General features: G+C 40.3%; 1 protein-coding gene across 2 annotated transcripts in view; it reads right to left on the reverse strand.

Moving 5' to 3' along the window:
* FAT3 (FAT atypical cadherin 3) overlaps window positions 1-17598 on the reverse strand; it is a 714507-nt gene that overhangs the window by 572397 nt on the left and 124512 nt on the right. For both annotated transcript variants that reach the window (XM_060103563.1, XM_060103564.1), the window contains exon 3: window positions 2372-5677. In XM_060103563.1, coding sequence (XP_059959546.1) covers window positions 2372-5660 — 3289 coding nt within the window. In that variant the 5' untranslated portion in view covers window positions 5661-5677. The remainder of the gene's footprint in view (window positions 1-2371; window positions 5678-17598) is intronic.

Below are 17598 nucleotides of genomic sequence, written 5' to 3' on the forward strand. Positions count from 1 at the left end.
TAAATTAGGAGTTTGGGATTAACAGATACACACTATTATATATAAAGTAGATAAACAACGAGGACCTACTGTATAGAACAGGGAACTATACTCAATATCTTCAAATAACCTATAATGCAAAAGGATCTGGAAAGGAATATGTATATATATATACACACATATATACATACACACACACACACACACACACATATATATATATAACTGAATTGCTTTGCTGTACACCTGAAACTAGTACAACATTGTAAATCAACTATACTTCAATAAAAATAATTTCTATTTATGTAAAGAATTATAAAAGCAGCTACATCATCAGATGACTATACACACATTTTCTGAAATAACACCCAAGATGAGAACAAAAGAGCATGGTACAAACATGGAAAATCTAGGCCACTCTCACCAAATTGCTCCTGCTCTTCTCTGCATCAAGCTACACCAAGATGAAACTAATGAACATAACTCATTGTGGCCTGATGTAGTCATGAAGGTTGCAGTTGTTAATGATTCAGCCTGACACCTTCCTGTTGACCTACCTACCTACATCCACCTGAGTCCCAAAGGTAAGCTTCTCACACTGAAGAGCCACACAAACAATGGGACTGTGAGGAAGAAGGAAGATGATTAATGGCTGGTGCCATCAGCCAACAAGCCCAGGATTGTAAGGACTTTGAAACCCATTTAACACTTTATTGCCTTACAGATTTTAGATCAACATCAAATTCATGTGTATCTAGGAACATGCAAGGAAGCACATACTTGTCTTTAGATGGGAGACAGCAGTGTATACTGCAGTTACTCAGAGCTAAACTTGAAACCAGGCTCCAAGTTATGTATCTTCTCTGAACATCAGTCCATGAGTATTAGTTTTGGAGGAGCTGTTGGGAGAATTAAATAAGGCCCGACTCTAAAACACTTCATATGGTGTGTTGCCTATTGCAAGTACTCAATGAAGTCATTATTATTAATAGTAAAGTATTAGCATAGAATAGACACCCAGTAAAGGTTACTACTTTTTCTTTCTCATTTTGTACTTCAAAGGTAAAAATATATTCTAATCAAATGACAAGTTATATATAATAAGATAGAGTATAGGGCTACATCAGAACCCAGTTTTCTTGACATTTACCTTTTCCTTCATTATGACTATGGAGATCAATTTTATAATTTATACTAGCCAAAATGAGAAACCATTTATACAAAAAATTTACAGTCTAAATTTTTGACAGTATACACAGTTTTTTAACTCCTATCCAGTATTTAATATTTTCTCAAACCCTTTTTCTAGTATAATTAATGTACAACTAGTATCCCTATGATGACAACTTCCCACTATCTGTTTTCTTCATCATCATCATCATCATCATTACTGGGAACAAAACACCCTGTGAGTGTTGTAGAAAATGATTTACTGGATACAAATGTGCCCCCAAACTGTAAAGTACTAATAGTACCATTCACACAGGAATAGAGAAGACACAGTCCCTGTCTTGAGAGGTGTACAATCTAGAGAAGACTAGAAAAAGGCACTGTGTTGATCAAGGAACACACACACACACACACACACACACACACAAGCAGGTGTCCAAGCACCTGTACATTTAAAGGCAAATAATGACAATAATAATAGAAATAAAATCTATACCTGTATCTATGACAGTGTATAAATAAACAGGTAGAGGACAATGAAAATATTGGGACTATTTTGTCCCATATTTTAAAGTGTTTCTGTAAAAGGTAAAACCTTACAGATAAAATCTTAAAACCATTTTTTAAATAAATAAAAGCCACAACATGCCTCCTCTAGTCTATCATGAAAACATTTGTAGAAGGTTGCCTCCATGCATTAATGGGGCCGATACAGTGCAAATGCCTGTCATTCAAGTGCCAGATGTGCCTGGGAAACACAAGAGACCAAGCAACTAATGCAATATCACTTTAGAAAAGCCTTACTATAAAGGGAAACACTGGTATATAAGATCCATTTGAAAATCCATTTCACACTTCTAATTTAAAGCCAATTCAAATGTAATTTACTTTATCAGGGTCCTTAATTTAGTGAAGGTCAGAAGTGCACTCAACAGAGGTGACAATTATTTACACTTATTGAAAGATAACCTGGTGATGGCAATGCTGAACAAGAAAAACAAAAACCAGGGACTCCCACTGAAAACCACTGGCTATCACTGTATAAATGGGTCTTCTTACAAGTCAATGCATTCTACGGAAAAGCTTTTACTTGCATCACCTCTGCACCAAATGCAACCTCATTTGTCATTCCGTTTGAGTGCAAGAATAGCCATTCATTTTTCCAATGTTGACAATTCATGAGAAGAGAAACAACAATTCTGGCACAAAATATGAAACTTACCACTCTCGTCATCTATGTTGAACCTTCCAAGACCACTGCCATCCCTGATGGAGTACTGGATCTCTCCATCCCTCCCGGAGTCCTCATCATGTGCAGTAACCTGCAGCACACTTGTTCCAATCCGTGAGTTTTCTTTTACAGATCCAACAACAGCAAAGTCTGGGAAATAGGGAGTATGGAGGTTTTCATTGACGTCCACCACTTCCACCTCAACAAAGGAAACGGATGACAGAGAGACAGGCCGCCCTTTGTCTTTGGCCCGAACGGTGAGGTTATAGAACTGTTGCTTTTCATAGTCGAGCTCTTTGCTCAGGCGGATGGTGCCACTTGCTTTATCTATTTCAAATCTCCCATTATAATCATTGACCAAAGAATAGCGCACTTGACCCCCCAGTCCCAGGTCTGGGTCATGGGTCTCCAGCCAAGCAATGACAGTGCCAATGGGGAGATCTTCAAGAACCTTCACACTATAGCTACTGGGAATGAAAGCCGGGGAGCAGTCATTGACATCATCCAAGAAAACCTTCAGGGTGACAACCGAAAACAGCTGCTGGCCACTTTCTGCCTTGTCTCTGGCTTCTATTTTTAAAGAGTAGTTTGCTTTGGATTCCCGGTCCAACTGATCAGCTACATACACGATTCCAGTGGAGCTATTGACGGCAAACTGCTGTGTATCTGTCAAGACTGAGTAAGTCACTTCACCGTTAGAACCCAAGTCTTTGTCTCTGGCTTCCACTTGAATAATCTCAGTGCCAATACTTGAACTTTCAAGAATGTTAACTGAGTAACTGTCTTGAAGAAAAATTGGGCTATTGTCATTAGCATCCTCCACATTGATGGTGAGCAACCTCCACGAGGACTTTTGTGGATTACCTAAGTCATAGATAGTGATATTAAGGAGATAGAGGTCTCTGTGTTCTCGATCCATGGGCATAAGGACTTGAAGCTGCCCGGTCTCCATATCAATATTAAAACAACTATCCGTATTCCCATCGGATATTGTAAATAGCACCTTTCCATTGAAGCCAGAGTCGGCATCATAGGCTTTAATCTTCAGGATGTTAGCACCAACTGGCAGATTCTCCTTCACGGCCACATCAGAAGGAAATGACTTGTCAAAATGTGGCCCCTGCCTATTAATTGAATAAAAGTCAAGAAATCCATCTTCCAGATTCAGCTTCCCATTTGCTTTGGCCTTAATGAGTAGTTTCTCTGCCAGCTTCTGAGCCACACGAGTTTCTCGGCAACTGAAGTTCTTTGAAGACACCTTCCCATGCAGGACTGAAATGTTAACAGACATAGGATCCGCAAAATTCTCCCCATCGGTGGCTGTAATCCTAAGGGCAAAATTTCCATTTTTGATTCCAGGATTCATCAGTGACTTTTTAAGCTGCAAAACACCAGAGTCTGGGTTTAAATAAAAGAAACCAAGTTCATTTCCAGAGATGATTTTGTACTTTACAAGTTCCAGTTCATCGATATCGATTGCTGAGACAGCTGTGATATGGCCCCCAACTGGAAAGTCATAGGAAATAATTCCCTGGCAAGCCACTTTTTCAAAGAGAGGGCTGTTGTCATTGACATTTCCTATTCGAATAGTCACATTGACCTCACTTTCATGGCGGTATGGCGAACCCCAGTCAGAGGCTCTGACGATGAACCTGTATGTTTCTGGCGAAGATTCGAAATCCAATTCTTCAGTTGTGCTAATAACACCTGTAAACTGGTTAATGGCAAATGGTAACAAATTCAAGCTGGCAATACTATAGGTGATGTACCCATTTTCTCCTTTATCCTTATCAGAAGCTGAAACTGTCAAAACACTTGTTCCCGCTGGAACACTTTCATTCACAAAAGCATCATACAGTGGCTGCTGAAATTCTGGGGTGTGATCATTCGCATCTTCTATGCTGATAGTGACTTGTGCTTTTAAATCTCCTTCTTTATTTGTCACCCCTAGTTTATAAACCTCCTTCTTAATGGTATTCAGTGGCTGTGCTGTGACGATCAGACCTGACCGAGGATTAATTTTGAAGTACTGTGCATCCTCTCCAGGGGATAATTTGTATTCCACATCTAGAGGTTCAGGACTTAATTTTACTATAGCAACCATGACACCAGGAGGGGAAAATTCACTAATGCTCACATCGTACATTTCTTTTTCAAACCTAACTGGGACAGTGTCTCTTTTGGGGTTGGCAATGTGGACTATCTTTACTGCTGAAAATTTCTGAGGTGACCCCTTGTCTTTGGCTTGAAGAGTGAGATTGTAGCCATAGGGAAAGCTCTCCCAGTCAACCTGCTTCTTCTCCTTAATCCTGTACTCATTCATCCACTTTCCTTCCTTAGTCAGGAAGAACTGATCTAAAGGATCCCCAGCCACAATGGAAACAGACTCAATCTCTCCATTGGCTCCTTCATCTAGGTCATCCACTGTCACCAGTGCATATATGGGCTCTTTGTCCAGTGAGAAAGGAATGTGAGTGACCACGTGGAGAGTCGGAGCGTGCTCATTTATTCGTTCAACGTGAACGTAAAGCTTTGCAGTACTGCTCACTCCATTGTTTCCATAGAGCTTCATCCCCCGGTCCACAGCCAAAATTTCCAGATCATACCTATTCTTTTCATCATAATTTAATCGTCCACTTAAAGAGATGACACCACTCGTGGGGTGAACTGAAAAGAGATCAACTTTGTTCTTAAAGTAGTAGTAGAATTCTCCATTGGAACCAATATCTGCATCTGTTGCTGTCACCTGGGCAACACTAGTCCTTAAAGGTGTGCTTTCTGCGATTGTAACAGAGTAGGTTGTGGGTGAAAATAAGGGTCTCAGATCATTCATATCTAAAACCTGTATGCTCACTTTAGTCCATGCTTCCAAATCTTCTCCTCGAACAGAACCTTTTACTATCAATAAATAATTGTCCTGAATTTCTCTATTCAATATGGCAGAATTGCCACCTTTAGTTCTTATTCTGAGAAAACAGAAATCTGCAATGATGACTTCCTCTGCTTTGAAGAAGCCTTCTTCATCTCCAGACACTATTCTGTATTTGATATCCCAGGACAGATCTATTAAGGTGATGCCCATTCTACTCTGGCTGTTGATGTAGGTCCTTGCTGCCGAGTTCTCATACACGGTAGCATTATAAATGGAATGTGTGAAGTGGAAACCAAGGGGCCCGGTCCCCGGCAGCCCCTGAGAGACAGTGGCTAAAAGCTTGAGAAGCAGGAGGATGAGGCAAGAGGGAGGCCGTGTACCTACACAGTATCCCATAGTTATATCCATCACATCATACTTCCATCCTGGAGGGGGAAAAAGAGAGAGAGAAAAGATACATTAACCTAGAGGAACATGGGAGAAGGAACAGGAAATAATTGTTATGAAAGAGTGCTTTTTAAAAACTTTATTATAAAATATTTTTACTAAAACATCAATGAGAAAAAAAATAGACTCCTTACCACTACTAGATGACAAGGAATTCAAAACCACTAGGATTTAAATTTATCTTACTTGATTTTTTTAAATGACACTTTTACACTGCTGATAGCATTGTTCATTGGTAGATTTCTTGCATTCTGAAGGTCAATTTAGAAATATGTTCTGGAAGCCTTAAAAAGTGCATTTACCTCTGACATAAAATTACCTTCTAGGCAATTATCCTATGGAAATAATTAGACAATTGTACATTTAGAGCACAGTTTAAAATACAAAATATTGAAACGATATTAACTGCTTATCAATAGAGAAGCAATTAATTTGTGTCACATTTCATAAAACAAAATACTATGAAGCCATTAAAAAGAATGATAAAAAATAAATAAATAATGATAAAAAGATGTATATTTTCCGATGAAGTAAGATGTAATGCTAAATAAAAAAAATCATAAAACAGTATGTATATGTGATATCATTCTATTATTATTTAAACATTTATATATACAACTGCATTTTTACATTTAAAATGAATTAACTGTGTTGTGGGTTTGGGGGCATCTTTGCATTTTCTAATATTTCTTCAGTTAACATTGCTCATCTATGGTTGTGTAATTACTTTTATAACTATGATCTTTAAAGAAATGTTTTCAAGGTATCACCATTTTCTGTTGTGTTGACTTTTAAACTGATCAAAATTAAGGCATAATCTACTACCATGAGGATGAACAAAACATCATGTAACAAACAAAGCAGGAAGGACCATCCCTAAGGAGTTGCATGAGCTAAGTGATATTCACAAGTGGACCGTGCCACTAAGGACAAGGGAGGTAAGAAAGATTTTATGCAAGAAAAATTTAAAGAATGACAAGAGATTTATTTTCTTAAGAGTAACTGAAGGAATTGCTTCCAATTATTTTTATCAGCAACTATTAAATTTCCAAGTCACCACAGCTCTGACTATGTAGATTATCAAAACATTTTCCTATTTTAACTCTAAAATCTGTCAAGTGCTTTAAAAATAGAGAGGGGAAATGCTATTTAACAGGGAAGAGCTAAGCCTATCTATACCATGATGACTCAGATTTTTAGAACAACCAAATGTATTAGTTCTTCCACCAAGACATATTCACCAGAACCTCCCATTTCCTCTCTCCGCCTCTTCTATAGGAAACAGAATGGGAGAGAAGAGGAGATAGGAAATGAATCCTTTAGCCGGCACACTGTGACTTAGCCCTTTTGTTACACTTAATCCTCACAACACCCTAAGTACAATTTCACCCAACTCCATGTTAGAAAACTGAAAGTTAGAAAAGTTAACCCACTTGGTTGGAACACTGGCCCAACCAATGTCTCCCAGCTGGTAAGTAGCAGAGCAGGATCTCGAACCCTGGTCTTTCTTGCTCTAAAAGCCATGCTTTATCCTATCACACCACCATTCTTCCTAAATTATCTATAAGCAAGAATGAAATAATCAGGTTCCCTAGAAGCACATATGACATAATTTCATTCTGTTGAACTAGTCAGTATTTATCATTGATGGAAAAGCATAAAACCCACACATCCTCTCTGATGATCTCCATTCTGGGTTTAGACTAATTGCAATCACTGGCTGCAAGCTAAAAAATCCCATATGGAAGTTTAGCATCTACAAAGATATCTTTGTAGTTTATACAAATATTCAAGGTTGGCAACGCACATGCTATTATACCTTTTCTATTTTTTTATTTATATTTATTTATTTATTTATTTTTGCGGTACGCAGGCCTCTCACTGTTGTGGCCTCTCCCGTTGCGGAGCACAGGCTCTGGATGCGCAGGCTCAGCCGCCATGGCTCACGGGCCTAGCTGCTCTGCGGCATGTGGGATCTTCCCGGACCGGGGCACGAACCTGTGTCCCCTGCATCGGCAGGCGGATTCTCAACCACTGCGCCACCAGGGAAGCCCTATTATACCTTTTTTAAATGAGACCATCAAACCTCATTTTCCTAGTAGCAGACTCTCTCCACACCCCATGCACTTTCTCATCCCCCCCCCCAACTCTGCCTTACAGGAGACTCTCATAAGTGAAATTCCGAGCCTGCATTTGCTTGGTTCCAACTGAGGAGGAAATATAACTTGCTGCTGTCACCTGGTGAAGTACCAAGGAAACACTGAGTAGATGGGTAGAAAGAGTACAGTTTACTATATGGATTTCGTAAGCAGAATAGACAATAAAAATGAAAAGCAGAAAGATGGGATGACTTTTTATAAAAGAAGTTAATTTCACATGCAGTTCCTCTGGCTGGTTGTCCTTTGGAAATGTCCCATGTGCTAAGTTCTGCGCAAAGCAGCAGCTTGGATACAGAAGGTTCAGGAGAGTGAACCCCAGGGGACCAGAGTGACTGGAGGTGACTCTCCGTGGAGGACACTCAGCTGAAACGTGGGAGTGACAGAGCCTCTGTAGAGACCACAGATAGAAACCAGCAGAAGCTTTGATAAGAACCCGTATGACCCATAAGATTCTTTTATTTCATCATCTGAGAATGCTCCAAAGCAGAAGAGGTATTTTTAGGTGCACTATGAACACAGTGGAAGGAGACAAGGTTTTTACAAGGGGATGACTGAAGGCATGTGCACTCTCTTAAGGTAGCAAACAGGTTACTCCCAGCATCTCCAGGGAAATACAAGCAAGTTTCTGCCTCATTTCCCACTCACTAGTCTACACCCAGGGCACTCCTGGGGTTTCACCAATACTTAGCCCAAGGAGTCTGGACTCTTTGATCACCAGAGAAGAAACCCATTTCAATGGTAAATTTAGTTCAATTGAAGTTTTCTTAGTCTGTCCCCCATCCCCACCCTAAGCCCAGATTGAAGGAAACCTGATGGGATGAGCCGAACTTGGGCACCACTCTATTCCCAGCATGCAGTCCAGCATGTACCACCAACCACATACCACGTAGGAGGCATACAATACTGGTTTGCTGAACAGAATATTAAGGTACAGAAGTAAACAGAGGCCCAGAAGCCTTTAACATGCTCAGTTTCCAAATCCCCAAAATAAGCACATCTTACTTCAGGAAACAGAATCAAGAAATTATACTGATTCAAAGGAGCCTTAAAGAACATCTGTTTCAATCTCTTGAGTTTACAGATGAGGAAACTGAGGCCCATAAAGAGGACGAGATTCCCTAACATGAGGTCTCAGATCTCCCAGGTTCGAGCTGATACCAAATGGAAATGTGTGTCAATTGAATTAGTTCTCCTTTGAGTTATATTACAATTTTAGAGCTGTGGTTTATCAACATTTTGCAGCCATCTTTGTTTTCTGACATCTTATTAGTCTCCCCGGTGTTACTGCCTCCTCTAAGTAGTTAACTGTTTATAAGTAAACATTGAAGTGCCCTGGGGAACAGTTACTTTTACAAATCCTTCTGGTGAATCCTTCAAAACACAGAATGCTGTCATAATATGAAAAACATCATTCATGTTAACTATTTGAAAATCAGTACTTTTGCATACTGAGTTTTTCTTTCAGCAAGATACACTGCTGGAATACTTTTCTTATAAAGCAGAATCAATGGTCTTAAATGCAAATGAAAAGACTTCAAACCACGCTGAAATGGAATTGTATTATTGTGCTCTGAAATTTGGATTTAACTCCAAAAAACCTGAGCAGGACTGAGCTTGTAGGCTTCAGTTGTTAAAACCAAAAAATATCTCATGAGGTTTTGGTATATTTATTTTTGAAAAAAAAAGTCTTATATGGCACAAATTATTTCAAAACCTTGAAGTTTTCTCCATCAATTTAGAAAACAAACAAGTGCTAGAAGTGAGATATCCTTTAAAATTCTGCAAAGTAAGTACTAGAATTAGTTTTTGGCTTCCATTTTTAGTATGCCAAGATGACTGTTAAGATGTTTTCTTAAAAAAAGAGTCCTGCTTTTTCCACATTGAAGCCAAGCTATTTGTGAAGCCAATATGATTGATAGTTGATGGTGTTTGAGAAGCTCTGCACATTGATTTATTTTACTGCTTCTGGATTATTTTAAAGAAAGCACTTAGCTCCCAACCTCAGAGCCTATTTTCTACGACTTAGTAACATAATCAATAATTTTTGATATAATCTCCAAAGAGATCATCAAGTCATCAATCTTCAAGACATTTATTTTCCAGAAGCAGTCCAGCATGCCTCACCATCCGGCCCTGCCCACTCAGATAGAGGGGCTCTTAGCCTGGGATGTAGAAGGGCATGCGGATTTTCTTTCCAGGGATGAAAAAATACCACAGACCTCAGGGTAATGAACACCTCTTACAAAGCCCACCGCTCTGGGAGTGCCTTGACTCAGTGGAGTCCCGGAGTGTCTCTACTTGCTTAGGTAACCTGGGGAGGCTGTATTTTGCCATCAGTAAGCTGGCCTCTTTAAACAGCTGGGATATCTGAACAGTAGAAACAGCATCTTAGAAAAGCATTCTATTTTTACTCCATCTCTTCGTATCTTACAGATTTTCAAAGGGTTTTGTAAGCCAGAGATGATGCTTGGGGAATGTGCTATGACAGCCTGTGAAACAAAGAACAAAGTCAGTCTCTGAAGGGCCGCCCCTTTACAGGCATCCTTCACGAAGATGCCTTATGTTTGAACTGCAAAGGGAAGGTCAGTCAAGGCTCAGGTGTGCTGTGACTGTGTCTGAAACCTACACAAACGCTCCGTGCACACTGGTTCTAGAACACACACTCTGGTGCATGACTGCCTGGGTTTGAATCCCAGCACTGCTCTTTATTTTTTTTTTTAATGAATGTATGTATGTATGTATGTATATATGTATGTATTTATGGTTGTGTTGGGTCTTCGTTGCTACACACAGGCTTTCTCTAGTTGCGGAGAGTGGGGGGCTATTCTTCATTGTGGTACGCGGGCTTCTCATTGCGGTGGCTTCTCTTGTTGTGGAGCACGGGCTTTAGGCACGCGGGCTTCAGTAGTTGTGGCTCACGGGCTCAGTAGTTGTAGCTCATGGATTCTAGAGCGCAGGCTCAGTAGTTGTGGCGCACGGGCTTAGTTGCTACACAGCATGTGGGATCTTCCTAGACCAGGGCTCGAACCCATGTCCCCTTCATTGGCAGGTGGATTCTTAACCACTGCACCACCAGGGACGTCCCTAGCACTGCTCTTTAGTAGCTGTGTGACCTTGGGCAAGCTATTTAACCTGTCTGTGCCTCAGTTTCTTCGACTACACAATGAGAATGATACTGCCTACCAAATCGGATTTGAGTTAATAAATATAAAGCACTTAAAATAGTCCATGGCACTTGGTAAGTATACAACTGCTGGCTATTAATATCATTAACTAAGGCAGTTTTTAGAAACAGCAAAATCTGTGAGTCACAAGAGAGGGATAATGGACGAAATTTACAACCTACGCTGACATTTATTTTTTTTTTCCAACAAGAGAAGCCACATTGAAGGGAAAGGAAAGGATGTCCTCTTTATGAAAAGCAAAGGATCACTCCATGAGACCCAAAGGTCAGAAATATCTGACTTGAATAGAAGTTTGCTACTTACTGGCTGGGTGACCTTGGGGTAACACATAAAGCTTTTTAAGTCTCAGTTTCCTTATCTTTAAAACAGGGATTATACCAGTTCCCACTCTCATGAAACAGGCTTACAACTGTGTCTGGCACACAGTAAATGTTTCACAAATATGTACTGGTGCTATAATTATTACGGTGTTCAGAAGAACTGAGACAAAGTAGAAAATAACTGAAAACTGGGCTGAGGATAAGGGGTCAAGAGGAAGACAATCCATGGGGTAGTCCATCCCTAATAGGAAAGATAACCTTTCCACAGACCCAGGCTCCTGCCATGGGGTGGGGTCAGAATCAGGGAGGGGTCTTTTGCATGGTAACATAGGCTAAGGGTTCTTGCCAAGGCTCTGTAACTCATTCCCAAATCCTGAGTGTACACTTTCAAACTTAGGAAACTATAGCTGCATTAGGGACCTACTCCTCAGATTTGGCCTTTAATTCCTGACAAGTTCTAGCAGGATTTCTCCTTGCAATGATGAGCTCCAGCACAGCCAGATACTGCTAAGCCCTATCTTCCAAAGCAGCATATTTCAATATGGCTTAAATTACCATCCTCATGGCACTACTTTATGTTCTGGGTCCTTGCTCCTGAAATCAGTTATAGACTGGCTGTATGACACACTTGGGAATAAAGTTTTACTCTCTGGCTGATGCTAATGGCTGCCTGAAAAGTAGAAAAAATGTTTACTGTGTAGTTTTCTTAATACAAATCATTGTAGCTAGAGAGTGTACAGGATAATATACTAAGCATTTGCGTCACAAATAATTCATGTTATGCCATTACTCAGATGACATTATGATATACTAAACCAGAGGCATGGAGACCCAATGAGTTTTACAGACACAAGGATCATAAAATTGTCTCATCCAACAACCCAGTTTTAGAGTTGAGGAAACACACCGAAAGAGGTTATGTAATTTGGACAAGGTCACACAGCTCACCAGTAAAAAAGCTAAAATTAGACCTCAGATCTCTACTGTGAATTTGTCTCGTTGCTATTGCTTCCTTTATAATACAGGTCTCTACTTGTTCGTGCCTATAATTCTTTTCCATCTTCTTAGATTTAGCTAAAATGCCACATACCTTTTGAAGCAATCCTGGAGATACCCACCCCCATCCAAAAGTGAGCTCCACATCTAAAGCTGAGATTCTTAAACTTTAGCAAATGTCGGAAACAAGGTAGGACTTGCTAAAGCTCACATTGCAGGGCCCCACCATAGAGATTCTGGATCCGTTGGTCTGAGGTAGGGGCTGAGAATTTCTTTTCTAACAAGTTCGCAGGAGATGCTCATCTTGGGATGACCAGGACTCTGAGAACCACTGCCTTAAACTGTCTGTAGCTTATCCATATGCACCTCCTGATAGCACTGCCTTCCTTGTATCAAAGTTACTTATGTGTGGGCTTCCCTGGTGGCTCAGTGGTTGAGAATCTGCCTGCCAATGCAGGGGACATGGGTTCGAACCCTGGTCTGGGAAGATCCCACATGCCGTGGAGCAACTAGGCCCGTGAGCCACAACTACTGAGCCTGTGTGTATGGAGCCTGTGCTCCACAACAAAAGAGGCCGCAACAGTGAGAGGCCCATGCACCGCGATGAAGAGTGGCCCCTGCTCGCCACAACTAGAGAAAGCCCTCGCACAGAAACGAAGACCCAACACAGCCAAAAATAAAAATAAATTAATTAACAGAAGCCTCAACATTAAAAAAAAAAGTTACTTATGTGTGTTTGTAAATTACATACTGGACAGTAAGCTCCCTTGTTTCTTCTTTTTTACAGTATCTAACTTGAAAAGGCAAAACTTCAATCAATTTTTGTCGAGTGTAACTTGTCTTGCCAATGTACACTGTCTAGACAGTGTACTTCACAACATGCTCCAGGGAGAGGATGAAAATGAGCATTGGACAAATCAGGAATTATAGTCATTAAACCTAGACACCTTGGAGAAATAGTACACCATTTCCCAAACTGTGTCCTATGACACATCATTCTATGATATGAAAATAGGTATGCAACTAAAAAACATTTTAGGAAATGCTGGTTGAACAAAGCTAAATGGATTTCTTAATTTAGAACTTCTTGGAGCCTTTACTATGCTCCAAAATAAACTTTCCCCATCTCCCTTCCTTAGTCGCCTCTAATAATTTGCCCTGCTTTGTTAACTCCCTAGGAAAGGACAATCTGTATTTATTGTCTACTTACACTAGGAGAAATAAAGTTCCTTGGTACTTGGTCAGGATTAAAAAATTCTCATTGCATGCACAGACATACTATGTAAATTGTGATCCCAAGGGATAGTATATGCGCTATTTCTAAAATGTATTTGATCATGAATTTCCTCCCCATTCCTACCCCCTCCCCATACCACCACCAGCAGGAGAAGAAACAATATTTTGTTGGGGAAACACTGGTTGAGTGCAAGCTAGATATTGTGGCTCAGACAGGTCAAACAGCTGCCTGGAAAGCTTTGGAGGTGAGGGCTAATCCCAAGATTCTTGAGACTGGTTCATTATTCATCACCATATCACAGGGTATGTTTTCTCATTTCAACTAAGCTGAGACTTATCCCTGAAGAAACTGCTTCAATATTTGTCATATAAACACATCTCCATGCTCCAACTGAAGAAAAAGCTGAATGTTCTATACTGTGCTGTATATTTTCTTTTCTCATTTAAAAAAAAAGGCAAATAGAGAATTTTCACAGTCCTATAAGCTACATAGACTGGTATGAGGGGAAGAACCTTATTAATGTTAAATGGTCATCCTTATATTTTCATAGTTTTTATTATCTGTTTTTACTTAGTCAATGATCAAAAGCAGTTTGCCAAATCAAAAATATTCTGAGGTGCAAAACCTAAAACCAAGTTCATATTTCACACCTCTCTGGAAAATTCTGCTTGTCTACTTGAGCCCCAAGCCTAAGCAGGGTTTTACAAGCAAAAGAGTATTTCATTGACAAGGATATGATATCAACTTCTGTCATTCTGAACAAGGACCAAGTCCCAAACCAAAGCCTCCAGTTGGCTCTGCCAACCAGCCAAGCAGAATGTTACCCAAACCCAATATTTTTCTTTATAATAATACTGTAAATTCTCAATTTTTCCAGTTGTGCACATCTTTCTGTTGTCCAAGAGTGGTCTCTCAGGAGAAAAGTCAGTCAGCATGGAGCAAGTGTAATTCAAGTTGGTCCTGAGAAAAATGGAAGATTCAGGCCACACAGCAGCAGTGTTATGAACACCCTCCTTTATTTTCTCCCCAGGTGCTAGAAATATTTCCATACAACAGTGGTTAATGTCAAGTATTATTTCATCAGTAAATGCTTCAAATTCAGGGGTAATTCAACCAGGGGCTATAAGAAGGAAGATTAGCATGTTGTTCAAGTCTTTTAAAAATCACTTTTCCCTCTGGAGAAAGAAATTCATCATGGGGTAAGAGAAAAAAAAAATGTATGGAGTGGATATAATTTGCTTCGATGCTTGGCTGTCTGGGAAAATGTTCCAGAAAAATGCATGATTTCAATTTTTCTCTGGTGGGCCTCGCTGACAGAAACCAAAGAGTAAATACATTAGTGTTCACTTATGCTCAAGATTTTTTAAAAATGAAGAAAGAAAAAGCAAAAAAGAGCCTTTTCCAAGTAATGTCATTTACTCTTGCATAACTGCCTGAAAGAAAAAAGAACCCAAATAGTTTCAGATGGAACAATTCTTTTTAACAGTGTTCATTCCAATAGTTAGGGGGCAAAATGCAGTTGAAGGGAATTGTGTTCTCTGAGCCCTTAGCTTAGTGCGTTCTGAAACAACCCATATTTACTGCTGTGTTAAGTCCCTGTGGTCTGTCCTATTTCCAAAAGTTAACATCCTTTCAGCCATCCCAATTGCTGTACCCCTTTAAAAGTGGGTATCCTTCAAGAAAAAGAGTATTCTGCATAGTAAAATCAGGCATCAGGAAAGCAGAATATGGGGGAGCATCCCTCAGTACCTCCCTTCCCCACTGTGATAAGTGTTGGTAATGTTAGGAAGTGCATCCTTGGGAGAGTCGAGGAAGGGTGAGGTACACAGAGCTCTGGGACCAAAACAAGGTAACGGGGGTATCAGGTTTCCCTCCTCCCAAAGAACCTAATCACCAAAGAAAGATGTGAAAATGATAAAACATCCTAAAGACTATTGGAGGACTTCTGGGAGAATTTATTCAACTCCAAATTTTTCCAAAATTACACATGGGATCTGGTCTTATTCTGGACAAAGCAGGTCACAAGTTCCAGAAGACAGTTCTGGAAAGGCCTATGTGTTTGGCTAAATGCCCCCCCACTCCAATGTAAGAAGGCAGCAGCACTGATCCCTAACTATTATGCACGGTACAGCATTGCTAAATGAATCTAATAAGAAAAGAGATACACGCTTAACTCTCTCCAACGGCGTGATACTATATGTGTCACCACATGAAAGCTGGGGAATGGGCAGATGAAGATGGGGAAGGGAATATGTGGGCAAGAAATGAAGAAAAAATACATCTGGGAATGGGTGAGAGACTCTTTAAAAAAAGGTATTCTAGGCAGCAATCCTAGAAGAGATGAAAAAGCAGGTTAACTTATGGAAGATGAACACACTATGGTGAGAGGTAAAGAATACAGGAGAAGGCAAAGAAGATGATTTGGGAATAAGCAACAAAAAAAATTGGCCAGGATTTAAAACAGCTCACATGTAGGTCAAGAAATGCAGTCTCGAAGTTTGCTGACAATCCAGAAATCTTGTCAGTCACGTCTCCTCACATTGTCATCACTGACAACTGTGCCTTAGCAAACAAGGCATAAATGCAAATTGGCTTCCTTCAGCTCTCCCATACTCTCCATTAAGGTTATTTGTTACTGATTCATGGGTTTATACCGACATTGCTTGGATTAGTACCCAGTGCTAATGAGACCAAGGTCACAGGTTCAATCCCCACACGGGACTACCCAGAGTCTTCCTAAGAACAGGTCATCAAGGACAGCTGAGCATCAACTTCCCTCCATATCAACTGAGAAGCCCAAGGATGCAGAATCATGTGTCAGTGGGGTCTTCACGTTCACTAAAGAAAACATATTTCCTGAGAAGAATGAGATATTTGTAACATTTCTGTAGATCCACATGGAAGGAGTTGTCAAAGAACCTCGGAGCACCTAGATAGTAATTTTCAGTATAACCAACCTTAGCCTAACATATTAGGTCCAGGGCAGGGTTACTATCCCAAAGCACTTGTAAAAGGACTAGGTGCGAACACTCAGTGCCTCAGAGCTGGCTTGACAAGAACTCTGCTACCTAGAATGGAGCCAAAAGGCCAAGGGTAGGTCCTATCTTTGGAGAAAAGCTACTAAGCACACATGGACAAGGCTGGTCAGTGGAGTCACCCTGAGAAATGCTAAACTGCTACTTTCTTCATCTCTGTCAATACTGCTGCACATCACAATTTTGGAAGAATTAGGACCCAAAGTGGTGGGTGTGGCTAATGAAATGGTTTCCTGGGACATCCCCTCACCCCGCTTCTTGGGACCCTCGTATCATTTTGGAACCTGAGAGCCAGAAGTGGGAAAGCAGTCAAATGTAGTAGGTTCAAAAAGACAGTGAAAAAAAAAAAAAAAAAGAAAAAAGAAAGAAAGAATGTGAATGTTATAAGAATGCAGCAAATTCAAATCCAGGACTTTGGAGCTGGAACAGATTAAAGTTCACTCACGGCTGATGAGAATGAGGGTGCCACTGAGGGCACATTTCCTGTGCTTTCAGGATAATAAAGACCAAAACTGTTAACATGCCTGAGAAGGTTCTGCTGAATCTGGCCCTCGCTTCTTTTCTGGACTCATCTCTAACCACTCTGCATTTAGCCACACTGGCCTTTTTCTTGTTCCTGGCAGATCACCTCCTGCCCCAGGCACTTTGTACATGCTGTTGCCCCTGAGTTTAACTCTTCCCAGCCCCATCTCCATCAGGAAACACATTCACAGTCACCACAGCTTCTGTATCCCTCCAGGCACATTTCTCCGATCCCCAAGACTAACTGTGGCTTCTTGTTATTGGTCCTCAGAGTACCCAGAACATTCTTTCATCACAGTTATTACCATTTTAATTATATTTTAGTAAGGCCATTTGATTAATATCTGCTCTCCCAGCTGGACTATAAACTATATGAAGGAAGGGACTATATCTTAGGGTCATCATTCTTGTCCCACACCAAACCTAGTGTTTGGCACATAACAGG

The sequence above is a fragment of the Mesoplodon densirostris genome, chromosome 7 (assembly GCF_025265405.1).
Source record: "Mesoplodon densirostris isolate mMesDen1 chromosome 7, mMesDen1 primary haplotype, whole genome shotgun sequence".
NCBI lineage: Eukaryota > Metazoa > Chordata > Mammalia > Artiodactyla > Ziphiidae > Mesoplodon > Mesoplodon densirostris.